The sequence below is a fragment of the Pongo abelii genome, chromosome 16 (genome assembly GCF_028885655.2).
Source record: "Pongo abelii isolate AG06213 chromosome 16, NHGRI_mPonAbe1-v2.0_pri, whole genome shotgun sequence".
NCBI classification, from domain to species: domain Eukaryota; kingdom Metazoa; phylum Chordata; class Mammalia; order Primates; family Hominidae; genus Pongo; species Pongo abelii.
Genome location: NC_072001.2, coordinates 48,032,400 through 48,060,251, shown reverse-complemented (window position 1 = coordinate 48,060,251; position 27,852 = coordinate 48,032,400). Strand labels below are relative to the sequence as shown.

At 52.4% G+C, this 27,852-nt stretch overlaps 1 protein-coding gene across 1 annotated transcript in view; it reads right to left on the bottom strand.

Annotated features, from left to right (window-relative positions):
• The window catches only part of DUOX1 (dual oxidase 1), a 32,804-nt gene extending 5,631 nt beyond the window's left edge, over positions 1-27,173 (bottom strand). The window contains exons 1-27 of the mRNA XM_024232805.2: positions 27,116-27,173; positions 25,192-25,275; positions 24,830-24,994; positions 23,849-24,036; positions 23,465-23,666; positions 23,196-23,362; positions 22,734-22,794; positions 22,522-22,618; positions 21,140-21,230; positions 19,988-20,090; positions 19,557-19,729; positions 18,086-18,261; positions 17,746-17,864; positions 17,058-17,195; positions 15,872-15,985; positions 14,966-15,165; positions 14,121-14,306; positions 11,534-11,759; positions 11,195-11,288; positions 10,745-10,920; positions 8,493-8,562; positions 7,946-8,071; positions 7,139-7,317; positions 6,640-6,870; positions 5,699-5,798; positions 5,220-5,269; positions 3,288-3,415 (exon numbers count right to left, since the gene is read on the bottom strand). Of these exons, the coding sequence (XP_024088573.2) occupies positions 3,288-3,415; positions 5,220-5,269; positions 5,699-5,798; positions 6,640-6,870; positions 7,139-7,317; positions 7,946-8,071; positions 8,493-8,562; positions 10,745-10,920; positions 11,195-11,288; positions 11,534-11,759; positions 14,121-14,306; positions 14,966-15,165; positions 15,872-15,985; positions 17,058-17,195; positions 17,746-17,864; positions 18,086-18,261; positions 19,557-19,729; positions 19,988-20,090; positions 21,140-21,230; positions 22,522-22,618; positions 22,734-22,794; positions 23,196-23,362; positions 23,465-23,666; positions 23,849-24,036; positions 24,830-24,994; positions 25,192-25,275; positions 27,116-27,173 (3,702 nt within the window). The remainder of the gene's footprint in view (positions 1-3,287; positions 3,416-5,219; positions 5,270-5,698; positions 5,799-6,639; positions 6,871-7,138; positions 7,318-7,945; positions 8,072-8,492; positions 8,563-10,744; positions 10,921-11,194; positions 11,289-11,533; positions 11,760-14,120; positions 14,307-14,965; positions 15,166-15,871; positions 15,986-17,057; positions 17,196-17,745; positions 17,865-18,085; positions 18,262-19,556; positions 19,730-19,987; positions 20,091-21,139; positions 21,231-22,521; positions 22,619-22,733; positions 22,795-23,195; positions 23,363-23,464; positions 23,667-23,848; positions 24,037-24,829; positions 24,995-25,191; positions 25,276-27,115) is intronic.
• Positions 27,174-27,852: the final 679 nt, after the last annotated feature.

Here is a 27,852-nt window from a genome sequence, read left to right as displayed (position 1 = left end):
CACAGCCCCTCAGTTTCAACTGCAGCTGCCACATGATCACCAGCAGCATGTCCTGCCACCACCTAATGCCCTATGGCCATCCACTGCCAGCCCTGTCCCCTCTGTCTCCTGAATATCCTATCACCGTTCCCACCTCTGCCTGTGCTCATGCCCTACCTTTTACCTGGATTGCTCTTCAGTTTCCACTCTGCCCTGTCAAAGCTTAGCTTACCTCCCCCAGACCCTTGGCCCAAGTCCAATCTTCTCCTCAACGTCTTCCCTAGCCAATTTAGCCCGAGTGAAACTCCCTTCAGTGAACTCCTATAACTTACTGTTTGGAACACTCCACTCAGCAATTAATCCTATATCAAGTGTTCATTTTGATCATTTCATGCATGTGCCACTTTTTGTCACAGCGAATCCTAAGTTCCTAAGGAAGAGATTAGAGTCTCCCCTTCTGCTGCTGGGCCCTACAGATAGCTAGTACATAATAGACCCTCTACAGATACACAGATAGCTGCTTTTTTTTTTTTTTTTTTCGAGATGGAGTCTTGCTGTCGCCCAGGCTGGAGTGCAGTGGTGTGATCTTGGCTCAATGCAACCTCTACCTCCCTGGTTCAAAAAATTCCCCTGCCTCAGCCTCCCGAGTAGTTGGGATTAGAGGCGCATGCCACCACGCCCAGCTAATTTTTTTGTAGAGACGGGGTTTCACCACGTTGGCCAGACTGGTCTCCAACTCCTGACCTCAGGTAATCCACCCGCCTCAGCCTCCCAAAATGCTGGGATTACAGGCGCGAGCCACCGCGCTCGGCCAACAGATAGCTTTTAAACTGAACTCTGGTTCCCCATTCAGGCGTTCCCTTCCCCCAGCTAAGTCTTCCTAGATTCTTGAACCCTTCCCTACAAGACTAACTTAAACCTCTCTGAGCTCTTCTTTGAACTGGCTCTTTCTTCCCCAAGTTCACTGTTTCATTGTGGAGCCCACACCCACCCCCAAGGCTTTCTGAGCATCCAAACAGGCTGAGTACAATGGCAGGGTGACGTCATGCTGCTCTGTTTCTACACCCTATTTTGTGCTGGCTTTCCTTTTAAACCACAAGGCTGCTGCAGATTCCTTGTTGGCTGGTGGGATGGGGTGGTGGCTCAGCCAGCTCAGCCTCTGATGTGCTAGCCCTGCCCTCTTCTGCCTGGATTAGAAGTCTGGCCATCCTTCCCCAGGGTCTGGTCTATACTGGGGTCCTTCACTTGTAATTTGTCTTTCTGCTTGAAGTCAAGTGGTCACGCCTGGGACAAGTGGGAACAAAGAGGGTGCTTTTGCCCTGATCTCCCTGAGATGAGATTGTCCCAAACTGCTGGCGAGGATAGCCTAGCATAGAGGCCTCCACCTTTCTTTTTTCCTTTTTTATTTCTTTTTTTTTTTAAACAGGCTCTCCATCTGTTGCCCAGGGTAGAGTGTAATGGCGTGATCTCGGCTCACTGCAACCTTCACCTCCTGGGTTCAAGCGATTCTCATGCCTCAGCCTCCTGAGTAGCTGGGACTATAGGTGTGTGTCACCACACTCAGCTAATTTTTGTATTTTTAGTAGAGACGAGGTTTCGCCATGTTGACCAGGCTGGTCTTGAGCTCCTGGCCTCAGGTGATCCACCCACCTCGGCATCTCAAAGTGCTGGGATTATAGATGTGAGCCACCGCGCCCGGCCACACCTTTTGAGCCCCTGACTTTCCTGCTGGCAGGAAGGGTAGCTCGGAATCCTAGTGATGCCTACATCCCAGGACAAATCAGAAAGGGCTCTGGGTCTTATGGAGCCTGCCTGGCCACTCTTCTGGATCTCTCATCTAGTTCAAAGTAGCTGCTTTATCACCGGGAACAAGAACGTCATTTCCACCCCCAACAGAAGCAGTAGCCGAGAATGCTAGGGCTCCACTCATTATTGGGAAGAGGGGGAGAGAGGGTAAATTAGTCATAGCTTCCAAAGAAAGAGATGTTTCTTAGGAAACGCATATCATCAGTTCTAGGAAACATCCTAAGCCAAGGCTAAGTAGTCATCTTCAGAACTGTGAACTGCTGAGCCACGGGCAAGATGAAACAGACCCTCCTATCTGTCAGTGAGGACAGAACTGCACCTGAGAAAAAGCAGGTCAGACGGCAGGAGCCAACCTGACCAAGGCCATGGTGCAGTTTTTCTTTGTCTCGGCACAAAGGAGAGCCCTGTGTGCAGTTCTGCTGCAGGGAAGAGCTGGAGCCTTGGGATTTGGTTTAGCTTCTAAGTGAGGCCCTCATAGTACCCTTTGGGGAACTGCCTCTGCTCATGAGGAAGGCAGACAAGCAAAGCTACAACACAGGCACACAGAATCAGCTCGGGAACTAACCAGCTAGGCAGCCGATGAGAAACCCAGGGGAGGGTGAAGGGAACATGAGAAGGGAGGCAACACGGAGAGAGGGAGGCAGGAGCCAAGGTTAAGAAGAAGGAAAGGGGATAGGTAGAGTCTTAAAAATCCATTTGATTGGCCTGGCACGGTGGCTCACGCCTGTAATCCCAGCACTTTGGGAGGCCAAGGTGGATGGATCACGAGGTCAGGAATTTGAGACCAGCCTGGCCAACATGGTGAAACCCTGTCTCTACTAAAGATAAAAAATTAGCCGTGCATGGTGGTGCGTGCCTGTACTCCCAGCTACTCGGGAGGCTGAGGCAGGAGAATTGCTTGAACTCGGAAGGCGGAGGTTGCAGTGAGTCGAGATCGTGCCATTGCACTCCAGCCTGGGTGACAGGGTGAGACTCTGTCTCAAAAAATAAAAAATAAAAATTCATTAGATCAGCAATCCAGCTGAAGTCATTTTGAACAAGCTTATATACTGTACAGGTGGCACTTAGCAGGTGTGACTAATGCCCCAAAAAACAGGATCAGAACAAAAGTGGCAGAACCCATTTAAGATAAGTTTCTTCAAAAAGGGTGATGCTCTCTTGGGTGCAGGTAGTCCACCCAGGAGCCAAAACCAGCCACCCAAAGTGGGGAAAGACTAGCTGGGCAGAAGTGGGGTGGAGGTGTCTGCAAGGAATGGAGATCAGTCTGGCAGGGCTGCTACTGCAAAACCCGTGCCAGGGAGCCGAGCTTCCAAATGCTGCATATTGGGGTCATCCTAATGGAGAGCCCTGTACTATCATCTCCACCTTCAAAGAGGGACGTCAAGAAGTGAAGAGGATGCTTCAAATAGCTTGAAATTGAATGAATGTCCCAGCTCTCCTTGCCTCCCTGGAAATGTCCTGCCCATACCCTCCTGGCCTGGCGCACAGCCAAAAGCCCTCACCAGGACATACAGCAGGATGTAGAGGTGGTGGGTCAGCCAGAAGCCCCGGAAACTACGGCGGCGGAAGTGGTGGGAGGCAAAGACATACATGATGGCCAGGATCAGGAGCAGCACAACCCCCGTGAGGCCTGCAAAATGAACATAGGGTGGAAGGCAAAAGATCAGTTCCTTGAAAGCGGACTGTTGTGGGGCTTCCAAGGTCCCCTCTCCACTCCACTGCCCAAGTTGGGGTAAGAATGTCCCAGCATTCTCCTCTGGTCCTCTCCCCCAACACCACTGATCACAGGTACCTTTCATTTCAGCAGACATTGTTCACTTTTCATAGCCCTTATCACGATGAATTTTTTTTTTTTTTTTTTTTTTTTTTGAGATGGAGTCTCGCTCTGTCACCCAGGCTCCCTGGAGTGCATTGGTGCAATGTCGGCTCACTGCAACCTCTGCCTCCCAGGTTCAAATGATTCTTCTGCCTCAGCCTCCTGAGTAGCTGGAATTACAGGCATGTACCACCATGCCCAGCTAATTTTTTTTATTTTTAGTAGAGACAGGGTTCCACCATGTTGGCCAGGCTGGTCTTGAACTCCTGGCCTCAGGTGATCCGCCCACCTTGGCCTCCCAAAGTGCTGGGATTACAGGCGTGAGCCACCACACCCAGTCAATTTTTCACCCATGTCATTATTTGGTTTTTGTCTGTCACTTTCCTGACTCTCGGGTTCACAAGAACGAGGAACAGGCTAAGCTAGTTTGCCACTGAATCCTAGTGCCTAGTGCAAGGGCCTGGCACACTGTGGGCCCTATATAAATGTGTGCTGAATGAATGGATGCACAGGGTGTCCACTTTGGGCCCTCTGGGCCAAACAATGGAAATGACAGGCCATACTCTCATCGAGTCAAGGTTTGGTCCTTGTCCCTGCACTACTCTTCGTTGGCTGCCACAGCACACAGCATGAGCACTGGCACTGTTAGTGACTGGGCAGGACCACACTGTCCCTGCTCATCATCAGGGTCCCCAAGTACAAGCCAGAGTTGGTGGGAGGCCCTTCCTTTCACAGGGGATCCAGGCCACGGGTATACAGGGGGATAACACTGGAGCAAGGGCAGGGTAGGGAGGACACAGAATGGTCCCTCAAGTGATCAAGGAGGAGAGAGGCAGAAGTTAAGAAGATTAGAGCCCTGAAGTATAAAAAAGTAAAGGTTAAGACGGGATCTAACCAAAGCCTGTAAAGTCCTAAAAGAAGAGGAGAGCATAAACACAGCCTTATCCACTAAATCTCAGTGTGCAGGAATTAGCAAGCACCTTCTGAAGTTCAAAGCAGATCATTTTAGGATTAAAAAAAAAAAAAAAAAAACCATGCTGTGTTTCACAGAGAGGAGCCAGTATAGAAGTTGTGTTACTCCAAGGAAGGAACAGACTGAAAATATAAATAGGTTCAAGAGAGTTTGAATAGATTCACAGCTAATAGCTCTAAGATGGGTGATTATAGGGAGTTAGGAATATCCCCCAAACACTCCTTTCAAGGCATACTGGGTAGGCGCCTCTGGCTTGACAAAGAGCCTGCTCCCTCTCCCATGCAGCTGGGGCACAGCACTCCTCAAAGCTACTGTTACGGTATGTGTGTGTATTGGGGGAAGAGGTAGCCACTCCTATTCCACTTGAACTAGTCCATAGTAGGAGATATTTCTCCTCCTAACCCTACTAGAGGAGGAACTAGCCCAAAGTAGGGGCAGGAACCCAGTTGAGCTCCTGCGAGGAGGACTGGAATGCAGAGTAGTCTAAGTCTCCTGCCACCCAGTAGTGAACTCAGGCCAGAGGACAGAGCCTGGGTCACTGGTAGAGCTGTGTGAGTGAACCTGGGTTGCTCTGGGGTGCAGAGAACCCAGAGCTTTGAGCTCACAGTCAGGTCCAGAAATTCATGGATCAAGGAGGGTTCTCACCTGGTACAGTCTGGAAGAACCACCAGTAATACTTCTGAGGGAACTCAGACCTGTGTGGAAGGGACAGAAAAAAGAGACCTTGAGAGAAGATCTCTCTCTCTCTTTTTTTTTGAGGCAGAGTCTTGCTCTGTCACCCAGGCTGGAGTGCAGTGGCATGATCTCAGCTCACTGCAACCTCCACCTCCTGGGTTCAAGCCATTCTCCTGCCTCAGCCTCCCCAGTAGCTGGGACTACAGGCACGCACCACCACACTCGGCTAATGAGAGGAGATCTCTGGGACTTCCAGATGGGACCCTTCAGGTGAGGCACCCCAACTCAGACACCAGTCTCTCCTGCTGACTTGGCATTAGGGGCTCAGGCTGGTCACTGTCTGTCCTGTAACCTAGAAGGTGACACTCTCCTCTGGAGCCAGATAAGTTTCTTTCCACCCAAAAGGAATCCTCCCCATCTCACACACACACACACTCACACTTACTTACCCGTCATCATGGAAGAGGCCAGGAAAGAGGCAGGAGAGGACGCTGAGGGGGCTGATGGAGAACAGGTACACATTCACCACATGGCCCACACTGTGTAAGACTAAGGAAGAGCAGACCAGGTGGTGAGTTTGGGGCAGCCCAGGGTGGGTGCTCACTCATTCAGCCCAAGATAGAGGACCCTGGCCAGAGTGGGGGGCCCAAAGAAGTACCCTAGGAGTCTCGACTTCTGACTTTTTTTTTTAGATGGAGTCTCACTCTGTCACCCAGGCTGGAGGGCAGTGGCACGATCTCGGCTCACTGCAACCTCTGCCTCCCAGGTTCAAGCAATTCTGCCTCAGCCTCCTGAGTAGCTGGGATTACCGGCATGTGCCACCACACCCAGCTGATTTTTGTATTTTTAGTAGAGATGGTGTTTCACCATGTTGGCCAGGCTGGTCTGGAACTCCTGACCTTGAGTGATCCGCCCGCCTCAGCTTCCCAAAGTGCTGGGATTAGGGGCATAAGCCGCCGCGCCGGCCTGGACTTCTGACCTCTAAACAATCTCCTGGCCCTACCCAACACCCCACAGACACACCATCCATGCACACAACCATGTGAGTCTGAAATTACAGCATTAGAAGTTCACTCCTTTGCTTTCTCTCAGAGTCATGCTTTAAAACATAAAAATTGGGAGAAATGACACAGTATGCACACTCATTCTGGGGTGTTAGTAACTTGTCAGCTGAGGCTGGTGAGGTGCCCTGGAAAGTGTGGGAAGAGGCACTTGGCAGTGACCAGTGACAGGCTCCCGGGCTTACTTCACACCCTGGCCCAGGCCAACTCCATCCTTATGGAGAAGGACGTTAAAGGTAAGTGCCAACAGAGAGGGAGGCTTTCATAGGCGGGGAAGTCAGCGGGGGCGGGAGGCCCTGGAGAGCCTCCCGGGGACACCCAGGCCCTGCCTGTGAGGACGATGGCGGTGGAGGCAATGAGGCGATGGAAGTCCACGGCGGCGTCGAAGGGTACGTAGCGGTTGAGGAAGGTTTCTCGCAGGAAGGTGATGAGGTTGCGGCACATGGTGAGCAGGATGTAGGAGAACATGAAGGAGATGCTGGCTGCCGTGCCCCGCGACAGGATGATTCCCACGCGGGTGGTGTCCGTGATGCCCGTGTGGTGTGCGGCAAAGGCGTAGTCTGTGGAGGGGGCCCAGGCAGGCAAGCGAGGGTCAGTGCAGAGGAGAGAGAGCTGGTTAGGGGCGGTAGGCCCTGGCCGGCTGCCACTCACAACAGGCCTCCCCCAGCACAGTCTTCACTCAAACAGGCTCCACTTACCCTACCCAGGGCTGGCACTTATCGCAGGCCCCACCCCAGGGCTGTCCGTCACTCACAGTAGGCCCCACCCCCAGGGCGATCACTCATTGCAAGCCTAGGCACAGGGCTCGTGGTAAGTAAAGTCACTCACAGTAGGCCCTCTCCAGGAAAAGCCCCCCAGCGATGGCGTAGAACACGGCCACGCAGCCGATGTGGCGCCGGTAGTTCTCAATGAAGCGCTTGAACTGTTGCACCGTCTGGTGGAGACGGCTGCGTTGGAACTTCTCTCGGTGCGCCTCAGTGAACAGCAAGGGCTGGAATGACGTTACCCTGGGAGACAGGAAGCCTTAGCCTTTGGCACCCACCATCGGACCCAACGCTAGTGGGGCCCCACTTCACGGAGGTGAGCCGCCCAGAAGGGAGGGAAGCCCACTGCTTCCGAGAAAGAAACCTAGTGACCCTTGTGGAAGAAGGGTTCAGACCTCACCGCCTCAGGCTATATTGCATTGCATAAGCAAGCTGGCAGTGGAGGGATGGCCCGGAGTGGTCATTTCTTCCCAGGGGATGCACTCCATCTACCTGTGTTCATTCACAGTGCTCAGTCCCTCTCCTTCCAGTCTGTAGCTCCCAACTCCCACCAGGCACCCATATTCAGCCTTTACTAGAGACTCAAAGGACACCTCTTCCATGAAGGCGTCTCTGACCTCCCTGGCAGAGGTGAGTGCTTCCTTGAGTTCCAAAGCCCCTCCCTCTTACCACTATTAGAACAGTCATCAGTGGGACACTGAAATTATCAGTGTACCAGACTCTCTTCTTAGATTGTGATGTTCTTGGGCAAGGACTATTCATCCTGCCTGTACCCACAATGTTTAGCACAGTGCCTGGCACCAAGGAAAGGATGTTTATAAGCTGAAGGAATGGATGAACTGCCTGGGCTTAAGGGGAAGAGCAGACATACTTCTTGCCAAACCTCCGCCGAATCTCCTGGGGAGGGTCTGTGTCCATGGGGCACTGCAGTCTCTGAGGTGTCAACTCAGTCTCGATGTCGCTGCGGGAACAGCGGGCACTCACTCTGGGAGAGGGACTAAGACAAGAATGGTAAGAGATAGGATGCTGGCCATCTCAACCACTCGTTCCTCTGCTATCCTGGTCTACCTCCAAACCCATTCTGCTGAGGAAGGATCAGAGCTGTCAGCAAGGGGACAGCAGGATTCCCACAGTCACCTACAGACAGAGTCTGATCTTGGGGGTTCTTGCTAAGGCTGCTGCACATGACTTTACCCTTCACAAGGGCATCTGGGCCAGGCTGTAAGTGAGAGCGGAAATCCAGCAGGCTTTCTGCTTGCCCTGGCACAGGGCTATGTCTGCCTAGAGAAAGGGGTGCCTTTTTCTAATTTGTTTGAAGGTGCTGCATGGGCTAGCGGTGACCCTGACCCCAGCCATTCAGGGGAGAGAAATGGCAACTCCCCAACTCCTCCCTCCGACATTCCCAGATGGGGGCTCACCAGATCATCTCCTGGCTGATGTAGGAGGCTCGCCGGCAAAGGTCCTTGATGACTTCAGGCACCTCCACCCCTGCAAAGCAGAGCCGGGCTAGGGAGCAGCTCAGGGTCCAGAGCCCAGGAAGACCTGGCTCAAACGCACAGCACTCCTACCATCCCATGCTCAGACACAGTAGACAGTCCCAGACCAATGGAGGCCCTGCTTTCGGGTGCCCCAACCTCAGCCCTTGTCCCCAATGGGAGCTGGACCCAGCCATAGGTGGGCAGGGAAAAGGCCTAAAAGAAAGTTGGCCAGGCAGGCTTCCCTAAAGTGTGTCCATCATCAGTCCCACTTCTGGGACTATGGGGTAGAGTTCAGGAACTGTATATAACCTGCCTTCTGAGCCCGCTCTGCCATAAAAATTTGGCTTAAGATCCTTCAGCTTAAAACCTCCAAGAGCTAAATGTAGAATCTAGGTGGTAGGTATATGGGAGATAAAAAGTTCTTTTTACTTTTCTGTGTTTGAAAATGTTCATAATAAAATATGCAGGAGAAAAGCTCTCCCAGGAGCCACCCCATTGTTCCTGTCTAGGCCGAGCACTGAAAGCAGGGCAGGACTAAGCTGCAAAGCCAAGTTCTTATAGGAGTCCTGGGAATCTCTGGGTTTCTTCCAAGCGCTGAACCAAGCCTGAAAATGACCCTGGTCTATAGTTGAGGTCAAAAGAAGATAAGCTGAACTATATTAAAATTAAATCAGAATGTTTAAAACAAAGTATTAATGCCTGTACTCTCAAATGTTCCACAAACAGAAAATGTGGTAAAATGGTAACAAATAGCATATCTAGGTGAAAAGTGAAGGAACATCTCTTTTTTTGAGACAGAGTCTCTGTTGCCCAGGTTGGAGTGCAGTGGCACAATCTTGGCTCACTACAGCCTCCACCTCCTGGTTCAAGCGATTCTTGTGCCTCAGCCTCTGGAGTACTTGGGACTACAGACATGTGCCACCACACCTGGGTAATTTTTGTACTTTTTTTTATAGAGATGGGGTTTCTCTATGTTGGCCAGGCTGGTCTTGAACTCCTGACCTCAAGTGATCCTCCCACTTTGGCCTCCCAAAGTGCTGGGATTACAGGCATGAGCTATTGCACCTGGCCCTTTGTTCCTTTTCTTTAGTTTTAAAATCTTAAAAAAAAAAAAAAATGCGGAGTCAACAACAATGAAAAGAAAACAATACTCAGTGCTAATCTTCCTCAATCCCCAAGCCTGGTTTTACCCTCCACCCCAGGTGTTGGATGTCCCTGGGACTCTGTGGTGTGGGCTCCCTTCCATGCATCTTCCTTGCCCCTGCCCTTAGGCTCAGGTGCCTGCTGCCCTGGCTGCCTGGGAAAGGTAAAAAGCTGTAGAATCAGGAGTGCTGGGTTCCTTCTCTTCCAGCCCCCCGACCCCCAGGGGGAAGCCCTGACCAGAGGCTCATCTATGTCTTATCTAACTTGCCCCGCTTCCCTGTGGAGGCTGCTCAGCCTACCCCTTCTCATAATTCTGGAAGGGGCTGGGTTTGGTCTCAACATGCCCCACTGAGAGTCCTAAGATGCGAAGACACCAAAACAGCTCAGAGCAGGCCACAGACAGACCCTCCTGCCTGCTGCTTGTCCCTTCGTCACTCTAACTCTAGCCCCCACCCACTTGAATCAGACACTGGTGGGGCAGGAAGTAGGGGGAAGGACAACAGAACCGGGTATTCATGTATTCAGCAAACATTTACTGAGCACTCAGCCAGGAGATATAGTGGCAAAAAAAACCCCAAGAGATACCACCCCACCCCCACAACCAGACATCCCAGCTGAAGGGAGTATGGCCTGGGTAGGGCTGTAACAGGGAGACAGTCTCCCCCTGCCCTGGGCACCAGGCACAGGGGGCTTTGGCAGGGAGCCAGGGGAAGCAGAGTTCCAACCACCATTCCCTACCCTATCCCGACCCTACCCACCCTACCAGCAGAGCTGCATTATGACTTTCCTGGGCCCTAGGCACTTTCACCTTTTTGGGTCCTTTCCTCCATAAAAATAAAAAATAATATTTTAAAATTATATTGTATAATTATGTTGATATAAAGAAAACTACAATCCAGATTGGATACATTATTACATATTACTACATTCATTTTTTTCTTCTGATTTTAATGGAAATTTAGACATTTCTGTGGACTCCTAAAAGTATGTGGGCATTGTGCCTACTATGCCTAACCAATGAGTCAGTGCTGCCTACCAGGCTGCCCCACCTTTGACACAGAGCTGCGTGAAGCGGAGCTCGCTGTTGTGGTCCCGCAGCATGAAGTGAAAATCCTCCCATGTCAGCTCCTCCTTGTCCTGGAATCCCGACTCCCGGAACATGGACTCCACCACCTCAGCCAGCTGGGCCTTGGACAGGCAGTTGTTGGAGATCTCGATGAAGGATCTGGGGTTGGGGGAGAGGAACCATGAGGCTCTGACTGGGGCCTGCGACCCAGACACAGGACACACTGACTCCATCGCACCAAGTTCTCTGTGCCCATGTGGAGGGGCCCCGACTGGCCACATCCCAAGCCCCCTGCTAGTTGGAACAGCCTCTGGTTACATGGGTAAGGAGGAGGCCTCCTTCCTTGGCCCTTCTGCTCTGTCCTTCAGGTCCCACCTATTTGCCCTGGCATCCCTGCCCTGGCCCATTCTCCTGGCTGTCCCAGAGAACCAACCTCAGCATCCTGATGAACTCATCCTTGGAAATGAGGCCATTCCCATCAAAGTCGTACATGCGGAACATAAGGCGAGACTTTTCCTCAGGAGAGCCTGGGAGAGGGAGGACTCCATAAGGAGAGCCCCCGCCTGCCTGCCTGAACCCCCAGGCTGGCCAAAAGGGGCCTCACACCAGTGTGATGACCCACTTCTGGACACAGCAAGGGTCGCTTTGCTTCCTGACCTCGGCCTGGGCACTTCTGGGCATCTGCCATGGCTGGAGACCTGGTCCCAGGGCTTCCCCAACTCCAACAGATCAACCCCTGTCCAGCCTCTCCTGTCATTCCCTCCTCCCTCACCTTTCATGAAGACCACCAGGATGTCCAGGAACTCTCGGAAGGACAGGTAGCCATTGCCATCCTTGTCAGCCAGAGAGAACATTGACTCCACAAACATGTCCTGGGGCTTGAGGCCCAGGGACTCGGCAAACTCGGCCCTGCTCAGCTCACAGGTCAGGGCCTCCCGCACCTTCTGGGAGGAGTCCAGGGGCAGGGTCCCTGCATCGGCCTGGTTGATGTCCAGCACCTGCACTTGGGCAGAAGGAGAGGGAGGGAGAGGAGACAAGGCTTCCTTGACTTGAAGTTCAGCTGAGCCCTGTAGGAGCCACCTTTTGAGGTGTCTGCCCAGGACCCCCTCTGCTAGGAGGCCCTATGGTGGTGCCTGAGGCCATGTTTGTTCTACAGAACCCTGATCCTCTGCCTTAGCTGACTGGACAGGGAACTCACTTGGAATTAAGAAGTGTGAGGTCTGTCTTGACTTGAGCACAAGAAAGCTCAGAAAGTGTGGACCACTCTCTTCCTCCAAGTGCTCAGCTACTTAGAGATCAAGTAAGGCAAAGGTAGCCTAGGAGATGAGTGGCCTCATTGACTGACAGCTTTCCTTTTCTAGGTCCTTTCAGGCCAGGTTGATGTCCTCCCTTTGGAATTCCTGAGACATCTCTGTATTCTCAGAGTCAAGTGACCCTTTGTCAATGCTAGCTTATTGGGGTTTCTCTTATTTATATGTAAAAAAAGTTTTAACTAAGACAAGGCTTCAGCTGGGTTGAGGAAAAGCTGGGCTTGAGAAAGGGGAATTCTCATTGTGGCCATCCCCAGCCCACCCAGAGGCTGCCCCAGTATGAGAGAACAGACAGTGAGGAAGCAGGCAGGCCACAGGCCACAGTACCTGTCTTTCCTGCCTGTCAAGTGAGGTGCCTACTCCAAGTCTGGTGATGGTTTCATGAGGTAAACCTTACAGCTTCAAACAAGGTGCTGTAGTGGGAAGAGCCTAGGGCTGGAGGCAAGAGACCTGGGTTCATGTCCCAACTATGTCACCTGCTTGCTGAATGACCTCAGGCAAGTCTCTTCAGTTGCCTGGGATTCATTTCCTCATCTGCCCTACTTATCTCACAGGTTTATTGTGAGATCAACAAAAGTGGTTGTGTTGAAAATGTTCTGAAAGCTGAAATCACTGTGCAGATATGAGACACTGACAGCCACCCCCAGGATATATCAGCACCCTTCATGTCTCAGCACAGGGAGTTCCCATAGCCCCGATGGATCCTGAATGAGTGGAGATGCCCAGTCCTGACTGGGCTCTGGGAAGGAGTCACCCAGCTGAGGGTCCCTCTGTTCTTGTACATATTCAAGTTCAACTTGTTTGTCCTCAAATGACTTTAAATCATGTTCCTGGCACAGAGTAAATGTCTGTTCAATGCATGCTTCTCTCATGAATCGTCTCCCCAACCACATGATCCTGCTCTTTCTCCTCAAACATTAATTTTTTTGCTCTTCCATGGAGCCCTCTTTTCAGTCCCTCCTGTTCCTTTCCTGTGAGCCAAAACTTGTCCAACTTTAAGTCCTTGCCAAATATCACCTCCATCATGATCTCACAGCAGGCTGAAGACTCACTGTCTTCTCTGAGCTCCTGGATCGCTGATTTCCTGAATCACTTTTGTAGCCTTCATTCTTTGCCAGTTATCTTCCTTTCTGTGCATGTTCCGTCTCCCCAGTGGAAGGATAAGCTTCTTCAGTGGGAGAACCATGCTGTATTTATCTTTTTTTTTTTTAATTGAGATGGAGTCTTACTCTGTTGCCCAGGCTGGAGTGCAGTGGTACAATCTTGGCTCAATGCAACCTCTGCCTCCCAGGTTCAAGTGATTCTCCTGCCTCAGCCTCCCAGGTAGCTGGGATTACAGGCACCCGCCACCACACCCAGCTAATTTTTGTATTTTTAGTAGAGATGGGGTTTCACCATGTTGGCCAGGCTGGTCTCGAACTCCTGACCTCAAATGATCCACCTGCCCCGCCTCCCAAAGTGCTAGGATTACAGGTGTGAGCCACCGTACCTGACCATATTTATCTTTATCTACCATGTTTCTCCACTCCACTACCCTGCTCCCAGGCTGCCTCTATTTTTGTGCCAGCTGTGGACTCAAGTCTCTGCATTTTTGTCTTGTTTCTCTATATCCTCCCAATCTCTCTCAGAAGTCTGCAAGGTGGACATCAATGCCCCATGGAGGACTCTGGCAGCTGCACTCCCCCAAGAAGGGGTGAACAATATCCCTTATGGTGCCCACACTGCCCTGGGTCTCTGCAGCCTTTGAGGCAGGCTGAGATGAGTGAGGATGGAAAGTCTGGGCAGCCCTGAGGACAGCGATAAGCAACACCTGCAGAGAAGCCCATTCCTGGGCATCCCCCGCACTGGAGCCTCGTAGTTGGAGGTGGGGTTCAGATGGGGGCAGGGGCAACTCCTTATGATAAAGCCTGGTGATTCATACAAAATTTCAATAGACTTGATTATTAGCTGAGAACTCTGGGCTTTGACTTCCCATCGAGTCACCCCATGGCCTCATGCAGGTAAGGATGCCACCACAGCATAAGGATTAATCTGGTCCCATGTACACACCTGGGAGAAAAGGTGCCTGAAAAAGGTCTCCAGGAGGTGGCTCCGCTGCTCCCGCGTCACAGCTGCTCTCATCAGCTCCTGCTCCCGCAGCTCCCACTCCTGGATGCTCAACCCGCTCTCCTTCAGAGCTCCCCGGAGATTTTCCACCAGCGCCTGCCGCTCTTCCTCCAAGTTAAACAGCAGCACCTAAGGGGGCAGCCCGAGCAAAAGCAACCATTTGCCAAGGCCTCTTGAGGTTAGGCAGTTTATGTGGATTATGTCAGAAGGGCCACTGGAGTGGCCTTGAAAAAGAGATATTGTATCTCCTTTTACAGAAGAGGAAAGGGGCTTAGTAGGGTTAAGTGACTTGCTCATAGGTGCAGAGTTTGGATTTAAAGGCACATGTACAAAGACATTCTTCCCTCTATTCCATACTGGAGAAGGGAGAGGAGGGCAGGAAGGCCAGAGGATGGAGGGGATCATGGGCCAGGCCTCTGATTTAGCTCTCCTCCAAAATCTCTAAAAATTCACTACATCCTGAGATAAGAGGACAGGGAAGAGGGCTTTGCTTCTTCCAAGGACACCCAGCTGGGACCTGACAGGTTGTCCTTAGAAAAGCAGGAGGCAGACTGTGGTTGCAAGAGTTAGGAGGAAACCATGGAGATTATGTCATCCAGCAGCCCCAGAGCAGGATAAATGTGTCCAAGTTTATCTCTCTATCAGGTACTCCACCCGGGAACAAGAAGCCAGACTCCTGCATAGTAACTATCATTTCATGCCTCCTGACCCCATGCTCCTTCGCCTCCACCTGGCTGCCTCCCTGGCCTTGGCTGTGGACAAGGAGCCAGATGCCAGCTGAGCCATACCAGGTCATACTCCTTGGGGATCTTGAGCAGCAGAGTGCGGCGTCCACGGTTGCTGGACAGGACAAGGTTGACCTTCTGTGGAGGCTGCAGCTGGATGGTGCGGAGCACGGTGAGCCTGCTGTCTACCACACGGATCTGCCTGGGCTGCAGGTGCACGAGCACGGGCCGGCAGGCCTCCTTGCGGCCTTGCCATTCCAAAGCTAGGGGGAGAGAGAACAGGGCTTCGTCAGCTGGGACCCATCAGTGGTACATTGGGAAGAAGAGGGCCAGCTCAGGGCTGAAATTAGATCGAGGCCTCCACAGTTCATTGTCCCCTTCTGGGGTACTGAGAGTCATTCCCTCCCTGAAAGCCTGGCTGTGCCTCTAGCCCCATGAAAAGAGTAGTAACTATCATTTCCTGAATGTTTTCTATGTGCTCAATACTATACCAAGTGCTTTGCATGAACTATTTCATTTAATTATAAACCTGTGAGGTAGGTGCTATTATTATTCCTATTTTATGGATAAGAAAAAAAAAGGTTTAGAGAGATTCAAAAATCTGCCTAAGGCCCAATAGCCCATAGTGGTGGTGGAACCAAGATTCCAATCCCAGTCTGACTCTGGACCTTCATTAACCACTTCTCTGTTGCCTGGAGTTCCAGCGTGAGATGCTACAAATCAGCAGTTCCCAGGGATTCGTAAGTCATAGTGACCCTGTAAGATCTAGGCAGGGTCCAATGACTGCTGCACATGAGGAACTCCAGAGGCTGCAGGACTCCAGGTCCAACTTCTGCTTAATGCCACTGTGGCCTTGCCTACAGTCCTAGAAAAGGGAGGCCTTTTCCTTAGGCTGCTTGGGTGGAGGTGGGTAGCTGTAGCGCTGAGCCACGTCCTGCATACCACCGCCCTGGCCAGCCCTAGGCCTACCTTCCATGCCTCCCACGAGCTTCTCAGACACAATGCTCTGGCGGTCCTGGCCCTGGAGCCTCTTGAAATTTCTCATCCGGAGCCGGGCAACAATCCAGGCACTGAGCAGGCTCACTGGGAGGGCAGAGGCAGAGGTTTAGGGAGACGTGGGGGTCTAAGGGATGGAAGCGGCTCGTTTCTCAGCTCCTTTCCTGGCAATACCACCTATTGTCCCCACCTCCTAGGTCAGCTTGCTCAATTGTTTCAAATTGGGAAGGTCCCTGGGGGAAGCTGCTCTGCATCCCATAGGGAGCTTTGGGTAGCATCTAAGATACCCACCCTGCCTCCTCAGATTCCACCACTCACATCTCTCTCTGGCCAGAGACTAAGTCCAGAGTCCTTGTGTCAGAGACTAGACTCACCCCACCAGGCTGCTAGCTGACCCACACACAGCCTTGCCAAAGACTAAGCCCCAAGCCCTCACTCCAGCGAATATGTCTGCCCCAGCCCGCCCTCCCTTCCTCCCTCCCTCCCTCCCTTCCTTCCTTCCTTCTTTCCTTCCTTCCATTCTCTCTCTCTCTCTCTCTTTCTTTTTTTGACAGAGTTTCGCTCTTGTTGCCCAGGCTGGAGTGCAGTGGTGCGATCTAAGCTCACCGCAACCTCTGCCTCCCAGATTCAATTGATTCTCCTGCCTCAGCCTCCCGAGTAGCTGGGATTACAGGTATGCGCCACCATGCCCGGCTAATTTTGTATTTTTAGTAGAGACAGGGTTTCTCCACGTCGATCAGGCTGGTCTCGAACTCCTGACCTCAGGTGATCCACCTGCCTCGGCCTCTCAAAGTGCTGGGATTACAGGCATGAGCCACCGCGCCCGGCCTTAGCCCTTGTTCTTAAAAAGGGATTTGCCTCTGACAGTCCTCTAGGCTCAGGCCTGCAAAAAGCTGTGGATTATAGTTTCCCCCTGACTCCTGAACAATGCTGGGCCCTGGGGGGAGTCCCAGGAAAACAGGGAGGCAATTCTCCCTGGAGCTGACTTCTTGCAAGTCAGACACTTCTCTTGTCCCTTCCTCCTCTAATGTTTCATTCTCCTACCCAGAGGGACCATGCTCTGTGTGGTTTGCGTGGTTTGTTGTCATTAGTGGAACCATCCAAACTGCATCCCATAGCTTGCATCTCTCACCCCACCCCACTCTGTCCATCATTTTACCCAAAGGGAAGCAGCAGAGGGTCCCGATGGTGACCCCGAAGCCAAATCCACTGCCCTCAAAATAGTCACGAACAACAGAGGGAGCACATGCTGGCAGGCCTTCGGTGCTGAGCTGTCTCGGCTGCGGACAGGGGTCTCCTGGGAAGGCAGAGGAAGCCAGCGTCCTGGGTGCTGGGCCACAGGTGCTGGCACAGGATCACTGAGGAGGTTAGGGTGGCAGAAACGGGGTGGGGGCACTCTGGGTAGCTGAGGGGAAGGGGCTGCCTTGGGTAACAAGTGGGGTAAAAAATGAATCCCAACCTCCATCTCTCCCTCACACACAGAAGTGTACACACACACACACACATGCTTCCCTCACTGCTGTAGGGTTGGGATATCCTCACTGCACTGAGCCCTCCTAATATTATACCTAGCCCCAGCTCCATCTCAGCCGAATGTGAACCTCCTCACCAGCTCTCTCTCAGTCTCAGTTCTGCTCTCACTCAGCACTTCCTGGAGTTGTGCAGAGGGGACCCTGCACAGCTGCAAGTGGTGGCCCTGGTACCTGGAGTTCCCAAGGGCAGAACCACAGCTCACTCCCCTCTTGGAGCACAGAGATTGACATTCAGCCACATTGAGCCAAGCCCAGAGCTGAAGAGGGACAAGGCTCCAGACCCACCACTCCTCCAGCCACCCCTTGGCCACTCACCTTTCTGCCAGACAAAGACATTGGGCTGCAGAGCACTGGGGTCAACATTAATAACAGCGACCAGCACGTCCCGCAGGGTGGTATTTCGGATTTCTTCAATCTCCTTCTTGGAGAACAGCCTAAGTTGGAGGAAGTAGAAGCCACTGGGATGGGAAGGGGATGCAGGCCTCCAGCAACCCCAGGCCCAAGGATCCAGGTAAGAAAAGAGACCCAGAGGTGTTGGGAAGGGGGTGGTGGGCTGGCTTGGAATCAAGGGCTCATGGGGGCTGTCTAAGGCCAGAAAGAGGGTCTGGGGCCCAGGCCGAGGTACAGCCTGAGGCGGAGGCCCAGCACGCCTTACCCATTCCTGGTGTTCTCAAACCAGTAGCGGTCACCATCCCGTAGCCGCACAAATTGTTCAAGCACGATGGTGCTGAACAGAGGTCCAGGGTCCCGGTGGCTCTCCAGGAGTCCCCCAGGGAGCAGCTCTAGCCAGGATAAGTCCTGGTTGTACAGGGCGGCTGTGGCCTCCAGTACCTGGAACCAAGAAGGGGCAGAAGTAAGAGAAAGGACACGGCACCCACCCTAAGGCAAAGAGGTGGCTCCCAGGGATTAGCCCCAGGGATGATAATAATAAATGACAGTAACAGTAACTCACTCCTATATAGTGCTTATTATGCCCCAGGCACTGCTCTGAGTGTTTTATGTAAGTGAACTCCATTTATGGGAACCCTCTCATATATTCAGCTGCCTATTTTATAAAGTAATAAAACAGCCAGCCAATCCCCATTCATAACTTGTTCTTGAAAAGGTATGAAAGTTGAAGGGACAAAATCAGAATGTGCAAAAGTTGAATGGCAGAATGGTGTGTTATAAAAGGTTTCTATTGTTTAGAACTAAAATTTTTTTTAATCAAATGCCTGATTATATATTGCCTTTTGGAGACAGTTTTCAAAAACATATCACCAGCATTTTCTACCTGACCTTTATTTTAATTTTCTTTTCTCCACAGTGTAAATAGCACTTGACCAGCTTAATTCCACTGAGGCCCATTTGAAGCTAAAGATTTGCTATTTTTGGTATGCCTGGTGATTCGTATCTATATATTGATTTTATAAAGTTTACAAGCCCCCATGCTCATATCACTTCTTTATTGGCCTTTCAAATCTCCACTTTCCAATAATTTTATAAAATAGTAAGGGCGAAATGCAATAGAATAGGCACACAACTGTAGAAACACTGCTGTGTCAAGATGGTAAGGTATCCCAATCCGGTCTCTTGGCTAACAGCTGAACAGGACCCCTGTTCAGCACCATCATCCTTGACCAATTTGTGCGGCTGCGGGATGGTGACCGCTACTGGTTTGAGAACACCAGGAATGGGTAAGGCATGCTGGGCCTCTGCCTCAGGCTCTACCTTGGCCTGGGCCACCAGTCCAGGTGGTAGCTCAGGGTGTAACAGCTGACTCCTGAAAGGCGGCTTAAACATCAGTGCAAGAAAGCACAGATTGTTCCTAAGTCAAGGACCTTCTATACCCACTCAGGAGGGTGGAGAGAACAGTAAATGAGATAGTGCCTATTAAGTGCCTAGCAAACAGTAGATGCTTAATACACGCTTGCTGGATCTGAACAATCTGAGTGCAAAGCCAAATCTTGCTGGTCTGATAATCTTCATCCTGATATGTGATATTGGGAAAAGTGATCTGGGTAAGCCCTGCCCCTCCCATTAGGTGCTTGTCTCTTGTGCTCAAGTTTTACTGCCTGTCTTCCATGTCTCAGGCCCACCTGCCTTCTCCCTCCCACCCTACCCTCTGGGTCCTGACCCCTCCTCACAGTGTCATTGCTCCGGGAGAGTGCAGGGTTGATGTCCTGCCAGCGGGTAATGGGAGACAAGCCCAGCGCTGCCCTGGCCTTGGTGTAAGAGGGCAGGCCCAGATCCCGGCCCCGCTGCAGGCAGCTGGCCAGGTGGTCTGTGCGGGAAAACTTCAGTGGCCCAGGCCAGAAATCTGGAGACGAGATACCAGACAGTCTGAGGGAGCTCAGGGCCACCACAGCAGTCTCCAGTCCAGGCCCCAGGCTCCAACCAGCCCCAGGAGACTTAAGCCAAAAGGAGCCATGGTCAGCATGTCAGAAGCTCTCTCATCAGTGAGTGCAGTGCAGGCTCCCAGCCCCAGGCACCCTCTCATACCTGGCTCTGGAAGTCCAGCTGAGCCTCTTCCCAGAGGCCAGGAGTTCACAACCTGCAGGGACAGCCTCAGACTCACCCCGCACATCTTCAACCAACACATGGTCCTCTCGCTCTGCGATCTGGGAGGCCATGCCCAGCAGCAGTGCATCCACATCTTCAGCACTTTGTAGGCTTGGGTGCTTTATAGGTTGGGGGTAGGGAGGAGAGGGGTGTGGTTAATGGGGTCAGAGGTTAGACAGCCGGCTCCCTCCACACCATCATCCTTATCCCTGAGCCCACCCAGTCCTGCTGTTTGCTCCCAAACCGGTGGGACATTCCTCTTCTGCAAGTTGATTCCCCACTCAGGGTGAGGGGTGTCCCCATCCAAAGTCAGTGCTGCCTGACAGAGGTCTATACAAGCACAAAGGATCTTAAAATTTTACTTTGACCTTGGGATACTTGACAGTGTGGTTGGCAAAGTCACTAGAAGATCTAGGTCTTAGTCCTCTGTTACTAACCAGCTGTATGACCTTGGGTAAGTCACAGGCCCTCTCTGAACTCAGTTTCCTTTCCTTAATAAAATGGGACTCTGATGAGGGGGACACTGAGGCCTCTTTCAACTCAGCTCCAGGGCTCTGATTCTATGGCTTCTTTTTCCTTCCTCCCCACTCGCTTCCCCTTAGTAAACACTTTACACAAAGTATCTCATTTTGCTTTAAATTCATGATCAATGTTCTTCACCCATGCTGGCCTGATTTGGACGGATGGACAATCCCCAGTAATCTCTAAGAACCCCTGCTTCCTCCCCACCCCCCTCACACATACGCATTCACACACTGCCCGGGATGTGTGTCTAATGGGATGTTTCCTTGGGGCAAGTGAGACTAGTTGGGGTACTCCAAGGCCTACAGGACGCCCAAAGCTGTCGAGGGAGAGGGAAAACATGGGAGGGAGCAACGAAGGCAGAACCATACCTGCACAGGTCCCACTGGCTCTCCCACAGCCCTGAGGTTGGGGTGGTGAGTTGGCTTTTGGCCATGTTCAGCTACCTGGTCACCTCAGACTTTGTAGGGGAGATGCCTGAGGTCCTCCAGGCTGCCTCCTTCACCCCAGTCTATCCCAGCTACCCGCCTCAGCCTTACTGCCCACTTTCACCATGCACTCACACACACACACACACACATACACACACACACATACGCATGCACACACACACATATCCACCGCATATGTGGCCCCCAGCTCGGACCTCACGGCTCCAGTAGCTGTTGCAGACCCGGAGAGCTCTGGAGACACTTGAGTTCCGATTGATGACCCCCTGGAAGTGGCAGCTGGCATTTCTGAAATGCAAGGAGCAGGGAGATGGTGATTGAGATAATGGGGTTATAATGTCAGGCATCAGTTCTGGTCTCTGAGGCGGCAGCCAGGGACCCCAGGCCATCATCTTTCCGAGGTGGTGAGTGGTTCGGACCTTAGTACATCCTAGAGGATCTGACTTTTGGAAGGTCCCACCCACAACATCAGACCAAATATCTAAAATGTACTCATAGCTCATTAACACACACACTCTCTCTCTGACTCTCTCAATATATGTATATACACACACATAAAATATACATATATAGTTATATGTACAATATATGTCTACATATATACCTATTTAAAGGATTCAAAAATTGTTCTTTCGAAACTACTTGTCTATGAATAACTCAATTGTCTGTTTCTCAGACATCATCAGGCATACCCCAGAGATTATTCCAGAGTACATCTAATCTATAAATTATTTTAAATTATAAAGCAATTGTAAAAATATAAATGGACATGCTCTGTTTCATATACATATACATACATATACATTATTTAAATATGTGTCTTTTTTTTTTTTTTTTTTTTTTTTTTTTGAGATGGAGTTTCACTCTTGTTGTCCAGGCCGGAGTGCAATGGCACAATCTTGGCTCACCGCAACCTCCGCCTTCTGGGTTCAAGTGATTCTTCTGCCTCAGCCTCCCAGGTAGCTGGGATTACAGGCATGCACCACCATGCCTGGCTAATTTTTTTTTTTTTTTTTTTTAGTAGAGAGGAGGTTTCTGCATGTTGGTCAGGCTGGTCTCTAACTCCCGACCTCAGGTGAACCACCCACCTCAGCCTCCCAAAGTGCTGGGATTACAGGTGTGAGCCACTGCGCTCGGCCTATGTCTTTTTAAAGTTCCCTTTTCGTTATTTTGAAGCCAATATTTTCCTTCAGATTGCACACATTTTAGAACCCTCTGCCCCCAAAAGGTTGCAGGCCCTGGGCCCTGCGATTATAGCTAAAAATGTCCCCAGTATAGTGTCAAGACATGAGGTTTAGACCAGTGGGCTTTGCGACACCCTCTGAGCCTTTATTACTCTATATTTAATGGTGGGGGGAGGGTAATATCTACACCAGCAGCAGGAGAATGGAAGTAAAAATAGTTAAAAACCACAGTGATGTATCTTTTAAAACAATTGTTTTTCTTCCCCTCTCTATTCGTCTTTCCCTTGGGGACACTTCAGACTGATAATCCTGTACAGAAGGCTCCTGAGGGCAGATTTTCCTCAGTTGACAGCCCCATCCCTCCCAGCACACAAACCTTTGAGCCCCTCCCTCACCTCATGTAGACGCCAGGGGGCACCATGGTGGACAGGAACTGCTCAGAGGCCGCCACGAACTCCGAGGAGATGCTGGGGTCCAGAAATGGCCGGTATCCTGGGGAAATAGAAGAGAGGACAGAAGAATTTAGCCCTAAAATCCCCAACGTACTCCCCACCCCACCCCGCAAGACACACGTAAGCCCTCCCATCCTCCTTCCCCACTCCCTCACCTGTATACTCCGGGGGTGTTTTCTGCAGGAAGCTGGGAAGCCACTCATACACAGCGATGTTCTGAGGGGCAGAGAGGGGCGAGGGGAGGCACGAGTTGGATGGGGCGGGGCCTGGAAGGTTCTGAGCCCAAGGACGGCTTCCGTGTGGAGATGAGGACCAGGCAGGGTCAGTCATGGGAGAAGCAACTCAAACAGGAGCGGTGTGAGGCCTGTCCCCCCAAGGAACCAGGGGATTTGGGGGAGTGGGGGGTGCGGAGGTGATAAATAATAATCACCAGCCAGACTTCTCCTATAAACAGCGCGTGCCTCCCTATCATTTACAGGGGCTTCCCTAGACCTCGGCTGTCTGGGGAGGGGTTTCTGGGTGGAGGTTGTCCACAGATGGGGAGCTCCGTGGGGCAGCGGAGTCTCCCGTGGGCTTGCACGCGGAAGGGAGGACGTCGCGGGGCGCGGACGGCTGACCTGGTAGGTGGCGATGACCCTCTTGCGCGCGTGCTGGAACAGCTCCTCGTCCCCCCAGTCTGGGTGCTGGCGGGCCAGCCTCTGTGCCCACAGGTTGTGGTAGCGGAACCAGAGCAGGCCCAGCGCCTGCAGGAAGGGTTCCCGGTTCCCTCGCTCCGCCCCGAAGGCTGCATCCGATGTGGGGGCGCAGGGGAGATGAGTGGTAGCGTGATGGGGGAGCCCACACTCGCAGACCCCCAGCCGGCCCCGTCCCGCCCCCGCGGCCTCACCGTACAGCCCCCGGGGCCCGTTCTGCCCGGTGGCGGGGTCGGGCGCCGCCCACATGAGCAGAGGGTTCTGCGAGTCTCGGGGGAAGGCGGGGTCGGGCCCCGACGCCAGCTGTCCCCCGGAGAAGCTCCGCAGCGCGTCGCTCCAGGAGTGCGAGGAGCCATAGATGGCGCTGCCGTCCAGCCAGCCCGTCACCTGGTTGGCCTGCGGGGCACGCGGCGGGTGAGCCGGGGTCGAAGGGCGGCGGCGGGCCAGGGAAGGCCGGAGGCCGGCGGGTGTCCGAGGCTGGGGAGTGGGTGCCTCTCCCCTCCAGGCCCTGCCAGGCCCGAAGCCCCGGCCCCACCTGGCTGGGGTGTGGTCCCTTCCCGCCGCCTTCCCCGCCTCACCAGGTCCCGGGGATTGCTGGGACTCCGTCCGGTCTCGGGGTCCCAGCGGCTTCTCTGGAAGGGCAGCACCACGTCCCCGCGCTGGTCGGGGTCGAACACGGGGTCTCCGGGCGGGATGCGGATGTTGAGGAACTCGGCGGGGCAGCCGGGAGTTTCCACGCTCACCAGGTCCGAGAGCACGTGATAGCCTGTGGGCAATGCAGGAGGGGGTGCTAGGGCAAGTGGAGGGCCACTTTCCTTCCTACCCTAGGTATCCAGTCTCCTTCCCTCCCCTGAAGCTTCAAAAGACTCAGCAGCCATTATGGGCAAGTCCAAGCCTTGACCTCAGGCACTCCCTCCCAGTCGTTTGTCTCTTCTGTCCCTCTGTGCCTACACCTGATCTAAGCTGTTGTTGTTGACAGTTTGGCTTTCTCCTTGGTAACTGGGAGGTGCCCTGTGAGTGTGCCTAGGCAAACGGGCTGGCAGCACCAGCTCCAACACGCAGCAGGAGCCAGGCATTCCTGATGGGCCAGCCACCAATCCTGTCACCGGGGTCAAGCCACCCTAGCACCCCCACTTTGACTTCCCCTCAGTCCACTCTGCCAGAATCAGAACGCTGCCCTGAGCCTGTCCTAGAAGCCATGGGGCAATGCCTAAGAACAGGGTCCCACGGAGAGGCCCTCCCAGATTATTTTCATGTTTCTGCCTCTACCACCCCCTTACCCCCACCAACAACCCAACATGGAGGGATGCCCCTTTTCCCTAACCCCACCCCTCATCTTTCTGTGTGGGGCAGATTTCTGCCTCCCCAACCAGAGTTCACTTCAGCATGGATCCTCTCTCCACCTGCTTCTACCCTACCATACCCCACTGCCTCCTCCACCTCTCACCCTCATCCCTCAGGCCCTCCATCACTTCTCTCTCATCCTCTGACCCCTCTTCACACGCAGAGGTGTCCAGCCTATCCCACTGGCTTCCTTCCCCAGAGGTTGAAGTTCTCACCAAAGAAGACCCCCAACACTGTGCGGTTTCGCAGGGAGGCCAGCCCTGCAGGGCCCCTTGAGATGGTGTTGCTAAGGTCTCGGGGGTTGGGCAGGTGGGGTTCTCCCAAGGGCTGGTACACGCCATCTGCATAGCTGGCTGGGACCAGGCGCTGCAGCCGGGAGCCTGGGGTAGGAGGGGTAAAGATAAGGATGAATCTTCAGGGGGCATTCTTGACCCCCTCTCTCCCGGGCTTCCCTCCATGTCTTGGATCCTAAAACCTTGGAAATGGATGGCCTTTGCTGGTACTTGCCAGCTCTTGCCCCGCAGCACTCAGTACCCCCCTGGCCCTGGAGTTCTGTCCCCACTTGTCTCTCACTTACCTTTGCTGCCCCATCTGTGCTCCATGAGGTTGTTGTACCACCCATCAAATCGCTGCACTTCCCACGAAATGGGGTTCTGAGCTCCTGTGTGAGAATGGAGGGAAGGGGCAGCTGGGCAAGTCAGTGCGTGAGAGGACAGGCAGGCCTGCCGGATATGGGTGCTGTGAGCCTGGCACTTGGAGCAGCAGAAAGTGGATACCTGGAGTGGATGTGAGAGGTAGGGTGCAGAGGGAAAAACCAGGGCAAAGTAGTGTCCAAACTCAAGCCAAATCTTTAAGCTGCTCAGTGGGAGAGACATGGCAGGGAGCCAAAAAGCAGTGGAGCAGGGAGCAGTGTGTGCTGACAGATAGCCTCAGAGAGGGAGAGGAGGCTGGAGGAGAGCAGTGGTGATGGGGAATAGGATGCAGGGGACTTTACTCCCCTTAAACTTCAGCTCCCTGAGGGGACACAACAGGACAGAATCCATCCCCAGCCCTAAGACACCACACAGAGCAAGAGCCAGCCACACTCCATACCCAAAAAGGACATGTCATTCTGTGACCCATCCCTGGGCAGGGTCAGTGTGGTGAGGGGACTAGTCCTCTCTGGCTGAGCAGAGCCCAGGGCAAGGGTGTGGTGTTGCTACTGCTTTTTTCCCCAGTTTCTTGGGTAGGACCAGGAACTGGACTGGTGATGTGGATGACTTTGCCCCTTCTCTGGGGCATCTTTTCCCCCATACAATTCCTCCTCTTGATCCTTGTTATACTCTCCAAAATGAGGGTCCAGGAGGGAGCACTCAACTGCTGGGGAAAGAACTGAGGAATGAGGGACAGAGGGAAGATCCAGAATGGATAATGGAATCAGGGATGGAGCAGGGATCTTTCTGATCAGTAGATCAGAGAGCCGGTCTGATCCTTTCCTGCAAACTAGGGGTCTATAGGCCTGGGGCTTCTTCTCTGCTCACTTCAGAGAACAGACACACACATTCGCACACTCACGCAGCAGAGAGTCGGGAGGAAAATGACTCAGGGCCTGATGTTTGAGCAAAGAACCCAGCTAAGGGTCCAAGACTTTGGTCAGGGCCACACATGTGATCTCTAAAATAAAATGAACCTGTGGCACATAAAGGAGAGAGCCTTTGCAGGACAGTACAGGGAAAGCACCTCTTGGGGATAAGAGGTGAGAGCTGAGGGAAAAAAGGAAAATCCAAAGCCAAGGAAAGAGGGCTGGAAGGAATGTGGATGTGAGCAGCTCTGGCAAGGGAGAAGTTGTAGGGAAGGTGTCACCATCCTGTCACCTCCAGCCAGGACAGATCCTTCTACAGGTTTTCTCTGCTTTTTGCTTTTGCATCTCCCATCTCCAGTGATCAGGGACTTGATCTTTTAACTTTAACTTGTGGCACTGTAGACCCACTTCCCTCCACAGAGATCCGGACTACAGAGAGCAGCCTCAGATTCCAGCAAGAAACTGTCTGCTGAAGGTAGCAACATGAAACTCTTGTGGAAGGTATTGCTTTTGTTTTTCATCGTAGTGTTTAAACATATTGATGACTCCCCTTCAGCTTTGGGTCCAATCTGATGCCAAGATCCTTTATTGTCTTGTGTGTCTAATCAATCTTTTCCTATTTTGAGCCAGAGGCCCTCACTTTATGGAAAACAAAAGAAGATAGAGGAGAGAGACAGGGCCCCCAAACTGTAAGAATAAAATAGGAAGAGCTGACAGCAGCTGAAGCCTCCCTAATTCTGTGTATTGGGGGATAATTTTCATTCCATTATCCATCTATTTCTTCAACAGTTAGAAATGAGCAACTCTCACGTGCAGGGCACTGTGTCAGCTAGAGACTAAGGATACAGATGAATATCAAATGGATTCTGTCCTTGGGGGAGCCCAGAGGATGCTGGGTTCCTCTACTCCTAACCATGCTTCTCCTCTAATCTGTACTCACCCAGAGGGGTCCATGCCCCAACCAGAAGTGTCCATGCTAGAGCCAGGCAGAAGCCCATGATGAAAATAATAGGGGCTCAGGGATTAGAATGTCCCAAAATGGAGACCCTAGAAAAAGACAGGACAGAGAATGAGCCCCAGCCACTCAGAAGAATCAGGTGAAGGACTCTGCAGCCCTCTAAGGCCTGGGGCTGGGCTAAGGTCACAGTAGGTAGCAAAGTTCAAGAGACTCACTCTTTCCCAAAATTCTTTAATTCATTTGGCAAATACTTCATGAGCACCACTACATACCAGCCACTGACATAGACACTGGAGATTAAGTGACGAACAAAACAAATGGAAATCCCTGGTACATACCTTCATGGACTTTACCTTCTAAGATTAGTTGGAAAGCCCTGATTTGGCCCAGCACTCCACAGAGTGTGTTCCTTGGACAGAGCCCTGCTTGGGGATCAGGAGACTAGGCTGAGGTCTCAGTGCTGCTCCCAGTCCACTACGGGATCTTAGATAAATCACTTCTCCAATCTGATCCTTGTTTTCCTCTTCCAGCTATGGGAGCAAATATGCCTGAACTGTTTACTTCTAAGCATGGTTGCCAGAATCAGATGTGAGAATGAGGTTTAATTCAAAGCAAGAAAAGTGACAGGTGTTGTGCAAATGTGATATAGAGAGGGTAGGCGGGAGCTTGTCTCTTCTAGTTGGATCCAGAAGGGATGCACTACCAGGTGCTCATGTATT